Consider the following 20,320-nt stretch of genomic DNA (forward strand, 5'->3'; position numbering starts at 1 on the left):
TAAAAATGTAAAGCAAGACAGAAAAAATTAATAAATCATATTTTCTAGTCTTACCCCATAAAGGAAAGTTGAAAGATACTTCTTCAAGTTTTTAATATACAAAGAATATAATTATTTTATTTTATATTTTATTATTTTTTACATGCAATAAACCTTAATATTTCAAGAAAAACAATCTTAAAAAAACATTATTTTATCAAGAAAAATGATTTTAAATATGATGTTACATGCAATAAACACCAATTATTCAAGAAAAATGATCTTACATATAATAATATTACATGCAATAAACATTAATATTTCAAGAAAAGGATTTTAAGCATAATATTACCAAAAATGTACTAACATAATATATCACAAATGTTGTAGGAAATATTAAAAATCTGCAAATAACAGGATTACTTCTATTATATTCTAGAATACCGCCTCCCCCCCCCCCCCCCCCCGCCGCTCTATTTTTGTTCATCTGTTTATGTTGTTCATTATATTCCACAAATGAGTAAGATCATATGATATTTATCTTTCTCCAACTGGCTTATTTCACTTAGCATGATGCTTTTAAAGTCTATTTTGTCAGATATGAGTATTGCTCCTCCAGCTTTTTTTTCCTTTCCATTTGCATGGAAAAATTTTTCCCATCTCTTCACTTTCATCTCATGTGTGTCTTTTGTTTTGAGGTGGGTTTGTAGTAGACAGCATATAGTTGGGTCATGTTTTTGTATCCATTCAGCTACCCTACACCTTTTGATTGGAGCATTTAATCCATTTACATTTAGGGTTATTATTGAGAGGTACTTATTTATAACCATTCTAATTCTGTATGGTTAGGTTTCTCTCTCTGTTTCTTCTTCTCAGCAATTCCTAGAGCAATCCCTTTAGCATTTCTGGTAATGCTGGCTTGGTGGTGATGAACTCCTTTAGCCTTTTTATTTTTGGTCTGGGAAGTTCTTTATTTGACTGTTTATTTTGAATGATAGCCTTGCTGGATATAGTAATCTTGGTCTCAGATCCTTGCTTTTCATTACCTTGATTACTTCATGCCATTCCCTTCTGGCCTGGAGAGTTTCTGACGAGAAATCAGGTGTCAGCCTTATGGGAACTACTTTGTAGGTAAATTCTCTTTTCTCTTGCTGCCTTTAAGATTCTTTGTCTTTAATTTTTGGCATTTTAATTATGATGTGTTTGGGCGAGGGTCTGTTTGGGCTCTTCTTGTTTGGGGTTATCTGTGCCTCTTGAATTTGTGTGACTTTTTCCTTTACCAGGTTAAGGAAGTTTTCTACCATTATTTCTTCAAACACCTTCTCTATTCCTTTCTCTCTTTCTGCCTCTTCTCGCACACCTACTATCCTAATATTGTTACATTTCACATTGTCCCACAGCTCCCTTAAGCTGTCCTCCTGTTTTTTAATTGTTTTTTCTTTTTGGTTCTCTAATTGAGTGATATTTTCAACTGTCTTCTAATTCACTGATTCAATCCTCAGCTTCCCCTAATCTGCTCTGTATTCCTTCCACTGTGTTCTTTGTGTTATGTCATTCTTTATCTCAGACTGTTCTTTTTTCATAGTTACTATATCTTTTTTTCATACTGTTGAGCATTTTTAACATCATTACTCTGAACTCTGTTTCAGATAAATTTCTTATCTCTGCTTCATTTATCTCTTCTTCTGGAGAATTCACTAGTTCTTTCATTTGGGGGTTGTTTGTTTCTTTCCTCATTTTGGTTGTCTGTTTGGGTTTGTGACGATGTATTAGCTCCTATATAATAATTAGGTAGATCCTATACACCTCTCAATCTCTAGTGCAGGACAGTGTTAAAGGCAGTTTCTGACTATTGGATCAGGCGAAGACTCAAAGCCTCCAGAGACCGCCTCTGTTTACAGACTAATAGGATTCCAACTTGAATTGCTTCCAGGCAATCGTCCTCAGGTATGGAGAGAGTTTTTTTTCAACAGGGTGGGGCAGTTATTTCTGTCTGGAGGCTAATTGTTACTTTTAATCTCTTAAGTGGCCTCAGAGAAAGGTGTTTTCCAATAGGGTGTGTCGACTGTCTTCCCCTCAGGAAAAGCAGTTATCAATGTGGGAAAGATGTCCTCTGCTGTGTGAGGGAATGGCTCAGTCCAGGAAATTTGGGGTGTCTGCCTTCTGAGCTCTATCCCGAGTCCCCAGTCCTGGGTTCTGCTCTCACAGCTCTAGTCCACTTCACCCTCCCTCTGCTAGAGCACAAGGTGGGTGGCTCCACGGGGAATTTTTGTGTGTTAGCCCTTCGAGAGGGTGCCCGAACTTTCGCTGCCACTCCCTGGCAGACAGCACCCCACTGCTTTTCACAGCTAGATGTTATGTGGGTACCCTCCTCAGATTTGGTGCTCTCTGCTGGGGAGCCCAGCTTCAGGATTAGATCCCAGAGTTCTCAGTGGCACCCCCCCAACCCCTCGCTCCCCCCCCCCCCCCCGCCCACAGCTGAGATATCTCTGCAGGACATCAGTTGCCGTCTGTGGGTGCCCGGTCAGCCCTTTCACACCTCTGTTCCTCCTACCAGTCTCTATGCAGTCTCCACCTTTGGTCCTTGGGTATCAGGGCTCTCTCCTGTGAGTTTTCCGTTGATTATTCAGGAAGCCTTTCTGTATTTCAGTTGTAATTCCACCTTGTTCCTGGGAGCATGTCCCTGCAGCATCCTACTCTGCCTCTGTTTTTAATCTCCCCAAAGCATAAAATTTTTAAAAGATATTAAGAGTTTACTTCTCATCTGAGAGATGAAAATCAAAACAATGAGGTACCATCTCACACCTATCAGAATGGCTATCATCAACAAATCAACAAGTGACAAGTGCTGGCGAGGATGCGGAGAAAAATGAACCCTCGTGCATTGCTGGTGGGAATGCAGACTGGTGCAGCCACTGTGGAGAACAGTGTGGAGTTTCCTCAAAAAACTAAAAATGGAACTCCCATTTGACCCAGTAATCCCACTTCTAGGAATATATCTCAAGAAACTAGAAACACCAATCAGAAAGGATATATGCTCCACTATGTTCATAGCAGCACAATTTACAATAGCTAAGATTTGGAAAGAGCCTAAGTGCCCATTAGCAGATGAGTGGATTAAAAAATTGTGGTACATCTACACAATGGAATACTACGCTGCTGTAAAAAAGAAGAAACTCTTACCATTTGCAACAGCATGGATGGAACTGGAGAGCATTATGCTAAGTGAAATAAGCCAGTCAGCCGAAGCTGGTTTGGCTCGGTGGATGGAGCGTCGGCCTGCGGACTGAGGGGTCCCGGGTTCGATTCCGGTCAAGGGCATGTGCCTGGGTTGCGGGCACATCCCCAGTGGGAGATGTGCAGGAGGCAGCTGATCGATGTTTCTCTCTCATCGATGTTTCTAACTCTCTCTATCTCTCTCCCTTCCTCTCTGTAGAAAATCAATAAAATATATTAAAAAAAAAAAAAAAAAAAAAAAAGAAATAAGCCAGTCAGAGAAAGATAAATATCACATGATCTCACTCATTTGTGGAATATAATGAACAATATAAACTGATGAACAAAAATAGAGCCAGAGGGGGAAAACATTCTAGAATAGAAGTAATCCTGTTATTTGCAGATTTTTAATATTTCCTACAACTTTGTGATATCATTATGTTAGTACAGTTTTGGTAATATTATTATACTTAAAATCCTTTTTTTTCTTGAAATATTAATGTTTATTGCATGTAACATTATATTTAAAATCATTTTCCTTGAAATATTAAAAAAAGAAAAGAATTAAAAGACAAACATATATTACTGTATATCAACTATAATTGAAAAATAAAAATGATTTAAATTAAAAAATAAAAATAAAAACTAAATAAAAGATGGAGCTGCTGGTTGGAGAATGGTCTGTGGAGGATGCAAGAATAGAAACGGGGAACCAATTAGGAGCCTACTGCAGGAATCTTAGGAAGGTATGATAATGAATGTAGTAAAGATGGTAAAAGGTGTGAGGGTGCTATCTTCTGGAAGCAGAGCTCATGAGTTAATCTGCAAACTTAATGTCCATGTTACTTTAAAATTTGTAGTCCTTTTCCTTCATTTATTCAATATTATTTAGTATCTTCCACATGTGAAGCACTATTCTAAAATAACAAAATCCCTACCATCAAAGAGCTTACATGTTTGTGGAGAAGACACAAACAATAAACAACAAACTACATTATATGTGAAGAATAATAATAAACAAACAAGAAAGCAGAGGAAGAGAAGAGAGAATTAGTGGGGGGTGGTTTCTGTGCTGGTTTTGATACCAAGTTTAAAAAGGTCTCTCAGCCCTCACTGGTTTGGCTCAGTGGATAGAGCATCGGCCTGTGGACTTAAGGGTTCCGGGTTTGATTCCAGTCAAGGGCACAATCCCCAGTGTGGAGCATGCAGGAGGCAGCCGATCAATGATTCTCTCTCATCACTGACATTTCTATCTCTATCTCTCCCTCTCCCTTCCTCTCTGAAATCAATAAAAATATATTTTAAAAAAATAAAAATAAAATAAAAAGGTCTATTAGATAATGTGACATCTAACCAGAAACTTGAAGTGAGGCCTCTAGCCATAAAAATATCATACAAATATACCCCAGTCAGACAAGGTGCCCTGCTTCCCACAGGACATGAGAAGGGTAAGGGAAACTCAAGTGATATGAAAGCTAATACAGAGTCAGAAAGGGTAGAGAAAGTAGGAAGAGATAAAGGTCATCCACATAGAACAGCAAATATGATTCTGTTTTTGATATTTGAAAAAGTTTAGTAACCAGACTATTTTATTTCTGTTATTTTTATACTTTTGATTACTTCTAGAATACATGTATTCATAAGTACTTGTTGTAATTTTTACCTTAAAAAGTGTATTATATTCATTTTGTTCTAAATGTCTTGGTAGGTTCTAACTCTTGAGTTTAGATGATCAGGATATGATTCCACCTTCACCATCTCTCTACACCTCTGCCATTAACTCTGTTAATGCAGAGTCAAAGGACTTTATCAAATATTATACTTTTACGTCTGTGCTAGAATATCTTGAACATTTCTTCAAAACTTGATGCTCTCTTTTTTTAACAGGCTCAGAGCCTCTGCATGGCAATAGTATCTAGCTAGATTAATATCATTTGCATCACATTTATTTTTAGTTTATACTCTATTTATGGCAAGCATGCCGGCATTTCATTTAGTGCAAGTTTCCTTTATAAAAAGCCCCAGAAAATCAGTGACTCAATCTAAGAAAAAATATTAAATTAATGCAAAGATGACACACAAAACGGGGAAGATTATAAAGGTAGTCTCTGAATGACTTAATTTAGGTAAAATTTCCTACCTCCATCATACCAAATCTTCATAGTGACCCTGTGAGGAAGAATCATTCCCCTTTCCCAAACTAGCTCTGAGAGAGCCAAACTGCTTTGCCCAAGGTGGTAGAGCCAGTAACCTGTGGTATAGCCTTTAGTGCTGCAAAGGCCCAAGAAGGAGCAGAACAATATGGATCAAGGCAGTGTGGGCTCTAAGTAGAACTTTGTAAAAAACCTGAAAAATCATGTAGAACTCAAAACCCCAGTTTTGAAATTCTAAGTAGAAGTCTACAAATGAGAGCAGTATTTCAGGTAAGGATATGTGAGTGCAATATGCAAAGTGAAATGAATGCCAGCTTTATTAGAGACAGACAGGCTTGCGCATTATGAGACCACTGTAATTTACCCACATGCTAACAAGCATCTCTAGCATGGTGTCTAAAATAGCAGCAATAGGTAGCTGTTATTATTAACTCAATTACATCAGGGTGATTATAGTACTATATTAGAGATATAGACAAAGAGATATGGAAGTATGTACATTACATTACTTTTCCTGGAAAATGTAATGGAAAAGCCACTAAGGAAGAAGTGATGTTTGAGCTCAGTCTTAAAAGAAAAGTAAGTGCTTGGTAAGTGCAGGAAAGGACATTCCAGGAAGATGGAACAAATATGTGGAAACAGACTTTCAAGAACATTTCTTTTATCTGGAGTGCAGTATGTATAAAAGACGGATAGACAAGAAGGCTGTTAAGTTGAGATGTTCTAGATCAGGAAGGAACATGTATGACCTACTAAGCAGTACAGACTTGATTCAGTGGGCAATGGGAAAACATTACAGGGTTTTAAATGGGAAAATAAAAGGATGACATTTACATTTGAGAAAATTTCATATGGTAGTTACTGTAATGGGTGGCTTTAGGAGCCTAGACAAGAAGTGACAAAGGACTAACATAAATTAGTGTAGCAGCAATGAGGATGGAGAGGAGAGATTTGAGAAATATTTGGGAGACTAAATGAACAACAATTGGTTAACACGTTATGCGCCCAGCCTGTTTTGTCTTCCGGACAGAAAGTATAATGTCAGTCACCTGTGACTGCCAGGGCGCTTAATGTGTTAAAGACAGAGGAAAAGAGAGGGAGAGACAGGAGGAGATAGAACCATCTAGTATTTTAATATATTGAGGCAAAGGAATCAATAAAATAGTAGAAAACACAGGAGAGGGGAGGCAAGAAAGGCTCTATAGCACAGCTCTACAGATGAAAACTGAATAAGAAGGAAGAGGGTAAAGGATAGGTGTGAATACAGGTGTTGGTAAGAATTTGGGAAGAGGCATTTTGGAAATTTCTGTGAAGTAGTTCAGTCATGCTAACTATAACGGAATGGAAGAGGGGGAGCTTAAGGAGCATTTTAAAAGTTTTGCGAGAAACTTAGAGAAAAGAGGCTAACTAGAATCACGTAGAAGAAATTCTGAATAGTGTTAACAGCACAGCTGAGGCTGGAAAATTGTGGCACCAATTTTCATAGCTGCGACATATGCCCTCCTCCCCACCACCAGCAACACAACTGCCAAGATTCAGAATGAAAGGAGGAAAGTAAACAAACAATTTTTTTAAAGAGAGAGAATGAGAGAAAGCCTTGTGAGTCAATCTGGGATTATAAGTGCTGTGAGGGCAAGACCTTTATTTAATGTTTCTGTGACAATAACAACTTTTTGTAACCTCTGTACACACTATAGAGCTTTGTACACACTATAAAATGTTCAATACTTGTTTGTTAAATAATTGACTGATGTGAAGTGATTTCAAAGAAAAAGACCCAGAGATAGAAAATCAGGACTAGTTTCAACAAAATGTTAATGCTGTAAATAATGATTTCAAAGTCATCATCAAAACGTAATAGTTGAGCTCTGGCTGGTGTGCGCAGTGGTTAGAGCATTAGACAATGCACCGATGGGTCAAGGGTTCGATTCCTGGTCAAGGGCATGTAACTGGGTTGTGGGTTCGCTCCCTGCTCCCTGTTGGGGCGCATGCGGGAGGCAACCAATGAATGTGTCTCTCACATTGATGTTTCTCTCTCTTTTCCTCCCTCCCTCCCCGTCCACTCTCTGTAATGCAATGGAAAAAATATCCTCAGGTGAGGATTAACAAAAAACAAACAAATAAAAAACACCATAAGAGTTGAAGATAAAAGGATAAACTTTCCTAAAAGTCAATATAAAAAGAGAGGAGCTGAGAATTAAGCCCTGGAAATACTAGCGAACAGGAGAAAGTGCAACCACAGAAGGAATCAGAGGCGGGGAAAATCATTGAAAGAACTGACTGTAACGCTGTCATGCCAATTTCCCCCAACAAATCTAGACTCTAAAAGGATAAGGAAGTTCATGAAGGTAGAAGTGGTGAAAATGCAGAGCCAAACATGCCTATGGGAGCAGAGAATACTATACACAAGTCATGAAGGAACTGAAGAGAATTCATTTAGCAATCTTCCCTCTGATCCATCTGTCTTGGTTTAACAAAAAGATGGTAAGACAACAGCAGCCAGTAGGCATGTAGCTGAAGCTTGAATAAACCAAGAACCAGGACCAGAGTTATATGAGTCATGTACAGACCACTGAAGGCCATCTCTTGCAGCAGGGGCCCACTCTAGTGCAGAGAGGAGACAGTCCAATGTTGGAAGAGGTGGAACTGATAGTACTAGGAGATTGGGTTCCAGATAGAAAAAAAGAGGTAGGAGACACTAGGAGGTACAGGTAGATCTGCCATCAATACTGGGTACTTGATTAATAATATCCTTCAAATTCTGGTGTGTATGCTAAGTATAAGCATTAGATTAATAGAGGCCCTTGAGGAAACCAGTGCTGTTTAATAGGATGTACCAAGCATGAGAAATGTTCTTAAAAGGACACTTTTTATTTTTATTTTAAATGAACCTGACTGGAATTGAACCTGGGACTCTTCAGTCCTCAGGCCGACGCTCTATCCACTGAGCCAAACCAGCCAGGGCTATAAGGACACTTTTGTTGTTGTTTGTTTTGTTTGGGCTTCAGATTTGCATAAAGAAAATGAATAGGATGTAAAGTATGTTCTGAACTTATTTGAGTGACTAAGTTTTGTTAAAACTCTTCCTAGATATATGGGAGTATTCACTGGAAGTTGAAAAACTTATCTGTGATGAAGACAGTTTTGATTTCAATGCCCAGTCTATTTAACACTTGGAACATAGCAAGCATAATAGCAGAAAGCAGATTTAATAAAGTCCACAGCATAACATAAACATAAAGACAGTTTCTTGGGCCAAATCCACAAACTGATTAGCCAAGAAAAGTACAAATGCTAGGAGAGGGCAGTACTTGCACAGTTAAGAGAAAAAAAACAGAAAAATCTCACCAAGAAGTAACAGAAAAAAGGATTTGGGAATTACTGCAAACATTCAAGAATATTGTTGATACCTTATGTCCTTCTTTGGCTTATAAATGATGAAAATTATTCTTCATGCATTTTAGCAAACATATTTCATGCTTCCTTCATTTTAAGATGATTTTGGAAGAATAAGGCCTGACCATGTAGACTACCTCCTTAACAAGGAGGGGAGGAAATTGACCCAAACGCTCAAATTCAATGAAGCTAAAGAGCTAAGGAACTAAGGAGCTAAAGCTTTGCATTATAGGGGCTAAGACGAAATGATAAACATTTGTGATATATTTATTTATTGTTAATCCTCACCTAAGGATATTTTTCCATTGATTTTTAGGGAGAGTTGAAGAGAGAGGGAAAGACAGAGAGAAACATCAAAGTGAGAGAAACACATCAACTGATTGCCTCCTGCATGAGCCCCGACCAGGGAGGAACCTGCAACCAAGGTATGTGCCCTTGACTGGAATCAAACCCGGCACCCTTTGGTCTGCAGGCTGATGCCCTATCCACTGAGCCAAACCGGCTAGGGCACATTTGTGATATTTTAAAAGCCTGTATTGATTTCATGTCATGGTGAAATATTAACTGCTCAATGAAAGCTAAATTTAACATCTTTCTAAATTTTCATACAAAAAAGTAAAAACTATGGTATATACTAGTATATATAGTGAAAATTTTTTAAATATTGTTTTTGGTGTGTATGTACAGTATGTGTATATACACATGCACATATACAATGCTTTGATAATTTACCATTTAGTATTCAATGTTTCTTAATATATTCACAATGTTTCTTAATATATTCACAATCTAATTTTAGAATTTGGTCCCCCTCTAAAAGAAACCCTGTACCCACTAGCAGTCAAGCTCCATCTCACTCCGTCGCCTTGCCAATCCAAAGTAACCCCTAATCTATTTTCTATAGATTATTTCAAGGTTCATCCACATTGTAGCATGTTATCAGTACTTCATGTATTTTTATTGGCAAATAATATTCCATTATACAAATATGCCACATTTTATTAATTAACTCATCAGTTGGTGGACATGTGGGTTGTTTCTATCTTTTTCTGGCTATTATGAATAATGCTATGAATATTCCTGTACAAGTTTTTGTGTGGACGTTTATTCTCATTTCATTTGTGTATATATCTAGGAGAATTGCTGGGTCATAGGGTAGCTCTATGTTTCACTTTTTTTAAAAAATATATTTTATTGATTTTTTTACAGAGAGGAAGGGAGAGGGAGAGTTAGAAACATTGATGAGAGAGAAGCATCGATGATGAGAGAGAAGCATCGATCAGCTGCCTCCTGCACACTCCCTACTGGGGATGTGCCTGCAACCAAGGTACATGCCCTTGACCGGAATCGAACCTGGGACCCTTCAGTCCACAGGCCGACGCTCTATCCACTGAGCCAAACCGGTTAGGGCTATGTTTCACTTTTTGAGGAACTGCCAAACTGTATTCCAAAGTGGCTGTAACATTTTGTTCCTACCAGAAGTGTATGAGGGTTTCAGTTTTTCCATATCCTCGTCAACAGTTGTTATTGTCAATCTCTTCTATTAAAGCCTTCCTAGTGGATGCGAGGTGATACCTCATTGTGGTTTTGATGTGCATTTCCCTAATGGCGAATAATTTTGAGCAGCTTTCTATGTGCCTATTGGCACTTTTTCCTCTCCTCATCTCCATTTGGAAAGCTTTTACCTTTTTCCTCCCACACTTTTGAGGGTTTTTTCCCATTGAGTTATTTAGTACGTTTACATCATAAATATTATTAAGTTGTTCCCTAAAGTATGTCCATTTTGGTTAGAGTCCTTACTTAGCATTGACATAACACATACCCACAGAGTGTCATTTTCAACTATTTCTATCCCTTTCATCTTGTGATCTCTGTTCTGGCTCACTTATTAAAAACCTTTCTTAAATATTCTCAGAGGAAATATCTGTATTTTTGTATATTTGTACTGTATTTCCCACTTGTAGGGGGATGGTGTCTTCACTGAGAATATGGATTTGGATTATTTTTTCTCTTGGTAATCTGTGGATACTCTTCCACTATCTCCTAATTTCCAGTGTGGATTACAATTCTGATGCCAGTCTGATACTTTATAGGTATAATAAATTCTATCTGGAAGCTTCTAAGATGAATCCTTGGAGCTCAAACATTTTACTAGGATAACTCTAGGTTTATGTTTTCTATCACTGATCTTCCCTGAAACTTTACTCTATGCAATGAAGTCTTTAACTCAGGAAATTACATTAGCCACGTTAGGTGTCCTGAATCTATTCTCCAAGTCTCTTATCTTTTTTTTTTTTAACTAGATTTTTTAAAAATATATTTTATTGATTTTTTACAGAGAGGAAGGGAGAGATATAGAGAGTTAGAAACATCGATGAGAGAGAAACATCGATCAGCTGCCTCCTGCACATCTCCTACTGGGGATGTGCCCGCAACCCAGGTACATGCCCTTGACCGGAATCGAACCTGGAACCTTTCAGTCCGCAGGCTGACGCTCTATCCACTGAGCCAAACCGGTTTCGGCTTAACTAGATTTTAAAAAATAGTTTTCTTGATTTCAGAGAGGAAGGGAGAGATAGAAACATCAATAAGCCCTAGCCGGTTTGGCTCAGTGGACAGAGAGTAGGCCTGCAGACTGAAGGGTCCTGGGTTTGATTCTGGTCAACCTCAGTTACAGGCTCCTCCCTGGCCCAGGCCCTGGTCGGGACTCATGCACGAGGCAAGCAATCAATGTCTTTCTCTCACTTCGATATTTCTCTGTCTTTCCCTCTCTCTTTCACTCTCTCCAAAGAAAATCAATGGAAAAATATCCTCAGGTGAGGATTTAAAAAAAAGAAACATCAATGATCAGAATCATTGATTGGGAACCGAACTGTGACCTGCTGATTCTTGGGTCAACCCTCAACCACTTAGCCACACCAGTGGGGCTCTTACCTTTTTTTAAATTTTAATCTCTTTGTATATTTGCCTCTGTGCTTTGATATTTCTTCCACTTGATCTTCCAGGCCAATACATGATCATATTCTTTCATTCATTTCTTATTCAATAATTATGTACTGGTTGCTTACTATGTGCAAGACAGTGTTGTAGACATTGGATGTTGATAACAGATCAGCAATGTATATAAGAGACAAAGTTCCTGCTTTTACATTTCAGTGGAGATAGTAAAAAAAGGTGTGTATGCATGGATTAAGAGTCATGAAGCAGGAAGTATTTAGCTAGGAAATCATATTTTTGCTCAATAAAGTCTTTTTTTATACTTGAACCTCCTTAAATGCTCCTATTATTTATTATTTTCATATTCAAGCTACTGTCTTCTCCAGCATTTCTATTCAGCTGGTCCAACACATTGTTTATTCTGTTATTTTTCTCTTTCTGGTTGCCTGGCTTCCCCGATAGGTTGTTTTCTTTGCTACCTCAGAGGAGCTTAGGTTTCGTTGTTGAAGGACCACAGTGGGAACAGTCTCCAGGGAACAGAAAGGCACGCGGTGTTTACCCCCATAGGCAGGCAGTGTAGCAGGCAAGCTGCCAGCCCTGCTGAGACCCAGGAGGAAGCCTCAGGTCTCCTTACATCTCCTAGCCTCAGGGATAGTGAGTTCCCTTGCTTTTTCCCTTTCTCTTTCCCCACAGCAATCCATGGATCTCTATCAAGCCAAGCTCTTTCCTATACCTGCCACTCTTATCCTCATCCCCAGGCTCTTATCCAGCCTGTTCTCTTGTCCAACTTGTTCTCTCTGAGGAATATGACCTGGGCCAGCTCCCCAACAGGGCGCCCACATGCCCAGGCTTCCCTTACACCTAACTGTTCATTGGATCAAGGGGTCATTTGGCTCAAGGGAGGCAAACAGAGGCTGGAGTCAGGAACAGAGAAATAGTGAGACTTCACCTTCCTTCCCAGAACCCTCTCTGAAAAGTAAGTCCTGTTTACAGACTAATCCTAAAAACATTCAAATCTTGGCAAATAAGTCAAAAATTTTAAAAGCCTCTGTGAGGTGCAAATATCTGTGGTTTGTAACATTATCAACTATGGCCCTAAATATTAAGTTCTGAGAAATAATAAAGACCTTAATGTAAGTAGAATTTAAAGGATATACACTAGATGGATAAATCTAAAAATAATTATGCTGTATAAAAGCAGACAGACAAAAGAGAGTATGATATCACTCACATAAAATTCTGGGGAATGCAAATGAATGTATAGTGACAGAAAGCAGATCAGTGATTGCCTGGGGACCAGGGAATTAGGTGAGTGGGTCATAACAGGCACAAGGAAACTTCTGGAGGTGATGGAAATGTTTATCATCTTGATTATGATCACTGTTTCAGGGGAATGTACACATTTCAAAACTCATTAAACTGTACACATTAAATATGTGTGGTTTACTGTATGCAAATTATACCTCAATAATACTTTAAAAGAAATATTGACTTGGAAAAATATTTGCAACTTACATCACAAAAGGCTGATATCCCTAAATATAGAGAACATCTAAAAATAAAGAACACCAACAGAAAGTCACTGAACTTTTGCGTTTGAAATTTTCCATAATAAAAAAATATATATATAGCCCTGGCTGAAGTGGCTCAGTTGTTTGGAGCATCATACCATATACCATAAGGTTTCGGGTTTGACTCCCAGTCAGGGCACATACCTAGGATGGGGTTTGATCCCATTGGGCAGGGAGAGAGAAACATTGATTGGTTGCCTCCCATAAGTGCCCTGACTGGGGATTGAACCCACAACCTAGATATGTGTCCTGACCAGTAATTGAACCCGCAACCTTGTTGGTGCATGAGACAACACTCCAACCAACTGAGCTACCTGGCTAGGACACTTTCGGTTATTCTTAAAAAGCTAGGACTTGGCATCATGATGTGATGGGAAGCACGTAAAACTTAGAAGTTTGAGTGAAATAAGCCAGTCAGAGAAAGTCAAGTACTATCTGATTTCACTTATAAGTGGAATCTAATGAACAAAATAAACTGACAAACAAAAGAGAAACAGACTCATAGATACAGAGAACAGACTGACAGCTGTCAGAGGGGAAGGGGTTTGGGGGTGGGGGATGGGTGAAAAGGTGAAGGTTAAGATTAAGCAAAAAAAAAACCAACAAAAAACCTTCACAGACAAACAGTATGGTGATACCAGAGGGAAAAAGGGGTGGGGAGAGACAGATAAGAATGTGTGTGTGTGTGTGTGTGTGTGTGTGTGTGGCAGGGGGAGGAATAAATGGTGATGAAAGGAGGCTTGACTTGGGGTGGTAGACACACAATACCATATACAGATGATGTATTATAGAATTTTGCACCTGAAACCTATATAATATTAGGAACCAATGTCACCCCAATAAATTCAATAAAACATTTTTAAAAGAAAATATTAAAAATTAAAATGCATTATGACAAAGTAAATTCAACTTTAGGGATATAAAAGTGGTTCAACATCAGAAACTCTATTAATATAATTCAATGTTAATAGATAAAAGAAAGAAAACTAGATGTTGAAAAGCTTTTGATTAAATTCAATGCCATTGCTATTAAAATTCCTAGAAGGTGCAATACATGGTAACTTAGCTACTGGAACATACAGCAGGCGTGCTCCTTAGTGGTGTTGAAAAAACAACTTAGAAGTTTGACTGCTGGCTCTGCCACTACTCCTCATGTAGCCTGAGGCAAATGACTGTCCACAGCCTCAGTTTATCTCTAAAATGGCAATAACACCTAGTATTCTCACAGAGTAGGGAGAGGATGAAGTTGGTAACACTTCTCTTAGCTATCTTTACCCATGCCCAGTGTGCTAACTACCTTAAACTTTTGTTTCCCACATGCTCTCCACCTTCCTGTCATACCTTCTTAAGTGCTCCTATTGTTGTAACCTAATTCTCTAGACCTCCCTTCAAGAATCAGTTGTGTCCCATCCTCTGAGATACCGGTTCGGGTCCTCTCCACATATCATTATTCTCTTCATCATCTGTTATCCAAAACAGTTTCTTTTTGTTCTAATTAAACCACTAACTACAATGTACTAATAAGTAAGAGGTTGCTCTTATTTCCCCCCCCCCAAGATTTTGATTTTTAGAGAGGGAGGAAGGAAGAGGAGAAAGAGAAACACTGATGTGAGAGAATAACATATAGGCTGCCTCCTGCATGCCACCCACTGGGGCTCGAGCCTGAAACCTGGACCTGGAATCCAACTGGCAACCCTTGGGTGCAGGGGATGACACCTAACCAACTGAGCCAGGGCAAAGGTTGCTCTTATTTTTGAGTGCCGTGTGTCACATATGTTCAGTGCTTATATTCATTTTCCCATGTAATTCTTAACCACCCTGTGAAATACGTACATACTGTTATTCCTTTTGTTTTATCAATGAGTAAAGTAAGCCTTAGAGAAGTTAAATAACTTGCCCAAAGTCATTCACATAATAATACAAATTACCACTTCTCCTAATTAGTAATAATTAGTAGGACTAGAATTCAAAGCCATATCTCTGGCTCTAAAACCATTCTGCTGCCTTTAGTGCAGAACTTATACTTCCTATGCATTTGTAGCCTTAGGGAAAAAGTACAACACCTAGCATGATATTTGTGTTTGGTGAGCAAATTGCCTGTTCTGTCCAATTCACCTGAAGATACAAAAATGATCCCACAAAGTCTCTGCCCTCAAGGAATCTATAGTCAGTCTATTGTGAGAGAGAGAAGTAAATAGGTGATACGTGCTAATTCTGTAGACAAGTTGCTGAGAAAACACAGGATGGGGCACAGAAACTGGACTGGGGAAAAGAAAAACAGTCGTGAATGTTTGAGTTTCTGCTTTTCCCTTCAAAACCAAACTTAAGCAGGGTTCTAATAGATTAGCCTTCTGGCAACTAGAATGGCAGGGATTAATATATTTCTTTTTAAAATTAGTTTCTATATGTATGTTTTTTTCATAGTTTTCTTTTTATTATTTTTAAATTGATTTCAGAGAGGAAGGGAGAGATAGAAAGATCAATGATGACAGAGAATCACTGATCAGCTGCCTCCTGCACGCCCCCGACTGGGGATCAAGGCTGTAACCCCGGCATGTGCCTTTAACTGGAATCGAACCCGGGACCGTTCAGTCCACAGGCCAATGCTCTATCCACTGAGCAAAACTGGCCAGGGCTAAAGTTAGTTTATATTTTATCTCAAATTACGTGTCTAGTTCAAGTAAATCTCATCTTTTAAAAAACACATTTTAAAATTTATTTAAAGAATGATCTGGTTTTTAAATATGTTCAATTTATATGACACTACGTATTTTTTCTCTCCATATTTTTCATTATAAAAAGAAAAAAAACACTCGTCCACCCGGCATGACTCAGTGGTTAAGCCAGGAGATCGTGGTTCGATTGCCTCTGCATACACCCCCACTGGGGATCGAGCCCGTATACTGAGCATGTTCCTTGACCTTTAATTGAACTGGTGACCTCTTGGTTCCTGGGCGACCACTCAACCATTGAGCCACATGGGCTGGGCTGATCACTGATGTTTCTATCTCTCTTTCCCTCTCTCTTCCTCTCTGAAATCAATAAAAATATATTAAAAGAAAAACACTCAATGAAAAACAAAACAACTGGTTACATAAATGGCTCATATTATAAGTGCTTGCAAAAAGCCACAATCAATTTAGGATATTTTAACTCAGACGAACAAAATGCATCTCAGGCAACTACTCCAGAAACACCATCTATCCTCAAGAATATCCTACTCCTGCCCTAGCTGGCTTGGCTCAGTGGGTAGAGCATTGACCTGTGGACTGAAGGGTAACGGGTTCAATTCCGGTCAAGGGCACATGCCTGGGTTGTGGGCTCAATGCCCAGTAGGGGGCGTGCAGGAGGCAGCCCATCAAACTCATCGTTGATATTTCTATCTCTCTCCCTCTTCCTTCCTCTCTGAAACCAATAAAAATATATATATTTTTTTAAAAGAGAATATCCTACTCCTAAGTAAAAAACAACACAACTTTCAGGTTATTCCCGTATACATTCCCACCTTCTTCCCCTCTAATTTAACCCTACAATAAAGATAAATACAATTTAGGTAATGTATTCCCATCAGTTGTTCACTTACCAAACAATAGTTCATTCAAGTGGACACTTTCTGGGCTGTCATGGAAAACGCCAATAAAAAACCTATTAAATTCAAGTTAGATTATATCTGTCACCTCTTCCTTGTCCAAAACAATTACCATGGAAGAAAATAAATTAAGCCTAGCAATGTCACTTATTACAGAGTTGGTTGCTATAAAAAAAATGTTTATGGCTTTTCTAGGTGACTGATAATAGATTAAATGACTTCAACACTGTTCTAATCTGAATACAGCAAGTTTCCTCAAACACTGCGGCACGAGTAAAGATGAAATAGTAAAACAGATGGTGAAGAGGAGACAAAAAACAATGAGAGATGAAATAAGATACAGATAGACTTCACTTGTTTGCATTTTGTGAAATTAATGAAGAATAGCAAAGACAAGTGCCTAAAAAGATTAAAATTTAAGGGCAGCAAACATAAACAACTCAGACAGTGTAGCTTCAAACACACAATTCTGAAGGAGAACCTAACTTCTTCTTTGGGCTAAAGAGGTGGAAAATCAGGTTCTAGTTCAAAGTAGGTTAAACTTTCAACTTCTTATCACCCTGACAATTCAGCAAAATGAAAGTAACCAGACAGACAAGAGTTTCCATAAAACTTTCTTATCTTCCCTAGTAAATTCTCTCACTAGACAGAAAAAAAGAAAAGGAAATTTGTTTTTGATAGTCCTTATCTTTAAAGATTCTTAAAAATTCAAGAAGGCTTGATAAGACAGGAGAGAGTAAACAGCTGTTTATAGCAAGGAATTATGATGAGTTACCGCTGTAGAGAAAAGTTAAAATCAAAAGGAATTTTGAGAGATTATTTCCTTAGCCTTCATTAACGCACTAGAGAAGTTTTTGACAATTTATAAAATTTACAGACTTAAAAATAGGGCTTCAAACTACAACTATATTTAATACTATAATATTAACCAAGCTTTTAATTGCATGTTTAAAAATTCAAAACCACAATTCCCTCAGGAAGTGTAACTGTTACTATTAAAATAAAATAGGGATAATCACATTCATCAAATTTATTAAATCCAATACTATGCTAGTCACCATAATGTACTTTTGTTCTTTCATTAAAGAATTCTTAGACCATTCACTATTAAGTTACTGTTTAACTGGTAAATTGAGGCAAAATGCTAAATAACTTGAGAAGTCACAAGTGCAAAGTCCATTGTACAAAACTACCCAACCATGCTTGGTCTTTATGTACTTTTCCAGATATAATTTAAACTGTCTGAGCAAAAGGTGAATTCTAAATTGTTCATAAATTGACTTTTACTGTGCCTTTCTTTTTGCTTGAAAACTCCTTTCATACACTGCCACCGATTCAATTTCACCTGTAGGTAATGAACACAGAACTCATTGTGGGGAAAAACAAACCAGAATGTGAGAAAAGAGGTTATCAGATATACAAGGGAGTGAAACAGTTGATTGAAAAACACTTTAACCACAATATTTTTTTCTCCATCTGAAGGATGCCTTTTGACTTGTTACCATTTCTCTCACGAAAAACCCTCTAAGTTCCCAAAGCTCCCAAGTTGAGTACTTACCTGGTTCATCTGAATGCTGAATCCCGGCTTTTATTTCTGCTAAGCTGGTCTCCCCCTCTTGGGGGACTGAAGCTGCTGCCTCCTCCTCAGTGTCCTCTACCTTAGTCACGGTAAAGTGTGGCATTGTTGTTGAAATCCTGTGCTTTTTCTGTATTTAAACTTCCTTCCAAGTCTACTCCGCCCACCCCTTCCTCGCCGTGTCCCTTTCAGACTCACACACTGCCTAAGGGAGACTGACGCTGGGAATAGGGAAGTACTTTCAGCTCACGTGATCAACAACCTTAGAGGGAGTGGAACACTGGAAGACACGCCTTCCACAGCATTTATCTTTCACTTGGCACTCCACCCTTTGCTTATGGTTATTAAGCTCAAGAATCCCAAGAACTATTTAGGCAGCTTTCCTTTCCGAGAGCTGCCAAAAGCTGGAGTGGGCAGAATTCATGCACTACAGCCTACTGTGTGCTCACCCACATTCATTCAAATATGCGCCGCTTCTAAAAGTGAAGGGAATCAATAGTTGTTAAAGACTTACTCTATGCTCTTCATTGCACTAGAAAGTTTTCATTATGATGTCATTTAATCATCAGGTTAAAGAACTTGCCCAAAGTCACAGAGCTTGTAAGTGGTGAAGCCCAGCTTAAAAACTTCCAATACCTTTGTAGGTAGGCAGCGTAGAAGACGTTTCATGGGAGGGCACAAAGTCATATGCTTACCTAAATTTCATTTGATGAGTTCTTGTATAGCACTGGCTAGTAATCTTGGGGGCACACTGGAATCACCTGGGAAGACTTAAAAAACACTGGTGCCTGGGTCTCATCCTAGATCAGTGGTTCTCAACCTTGGCTGCACATCAGAATCACCTGGGAATCTTTTTTAAAATCCTGGTTTCTGGGCCTCATTCTCCGGAAATTCTGTTTCTTTGTTATGGGGTGAGGCTACAACATTAGTAACAAAGAAACAGAATTTCCAGAGGATGAGGCCCAGAAATCAGGATTTTAAAAAGATTCCCAGGTGATTCTAATGTGCAGCCAAGGTTGAGAACCACTGTCCTAGATATTCTGATTTAATTGCTCTCAAGTAGAGCCTGGGCAACAGACTCCCCGTGGTTCTAAGGTGCAGCCAAGGTTGAGACTTATTTCTATATATGGGAAAGAGAAAAGTTTGACTTGTTGAGCTTTTGTAACTACTTTTATCATTGAAAGAATCTAAGTCAGTTGTGGTAGTATAGTACCTGGTGATTTTTCCATACTTACAACTCAGGTAGCTATTCTACTAATTGATTCAAAGGAACCTAAAACACTACCAAACTGTCAAAGATTTCAATAGTATATTCTGGGTTCCAAATTCTTGAATATTTTAGTGCCACTGGGTATTCCAGTAGGATCTTGCTTTTCATATTTATCTTATAAACAGTTGAATTAGCCCGGTTGGTGTGGCTGAGGTTGAGCGTCAACCTATGAACCAGGGGGTAACAGTTCGATACCAGTCAGGGCACATACCTAGGTAGTGGGCTCCATCCCCCTTGGGGATATGCAAGATCAATGGTTCTCTCTCATCATTGATGTTTCTATTTCTTTCTTCCTCTCCCTAACTCTCTAAAATCAATTAAAAAAATAGATGTTTTTAAAAAGAGTTGAGTTATGGCTAATCTATAGTTGATGGACAGGAAAAAATGACTTGTGTTTATGAATCTGTGTACAGCTTGTGCATCTAAGCCTTGTACAGTTTTATCCTGTCTTTTCTCCCTTCTAAAACGTTTCTCAAACTAAACAAGCAGGAAGGTAACAAATTCTTGTTAATCTATGACAGGAGTAATTTGTTTATTAACTTGAAGCTTTGGTACCATAGTGGTCAGCAATTTTAAAATAGTTCTCTCTTACAGTGGACTATAAGTAAAAGTGAAGGGACATAAAGAAATTGA

General features: G+C 38.4%; 1 protein-coding gene across 4 annotated transcripts in view; it reads right to left on the minus strand.

Moving 5' to 3' along the window:
* The window catches only part of SLC12A6 (solute carrier family 12 member 6), an 87,038-nt gene that overhangs the window by 49,677 nt on the left and 17,041 nt on the right, over positions 1-20,320 (minus strand). The window contains exon 1 of one of the 4 annotated variants that reach the window (XM_070425650.1): positions 18,400-18,622. The exons of the other annotated variants lie outside the window; for them this stretch is intronic. Coding sequence (XP_070281751.1) covers positions 18,400-18,523 — 124 coding nt within the window. The 5' untranslated portion in view covers positions 18,524-18,622. Of the gene's footprint in view, positions 1-18,399; positions 18,623-20,320 lie in introns of those variants that run through there. 4 annotated transcript variants of the gene reach the window in all.

This window comes from Myotis yumanensis, unplaced genomic scaffold (genome assembly GCF_028538775.1).
Source record: "Myotis yumanensis isolate MYYU_CA2020_CCGP unplaced genomic scaffold, mMyoYum1.0.hap1 SCAF_1, whole genome shotgun sequence".
NCBI classification, from domain to species: domain Eukaryota; kingdom Metazoa; phylum Chordata; class Mammalia; order Chiroptera; family Vespertilionidae; genus Myotis; species Myotis yumanensis.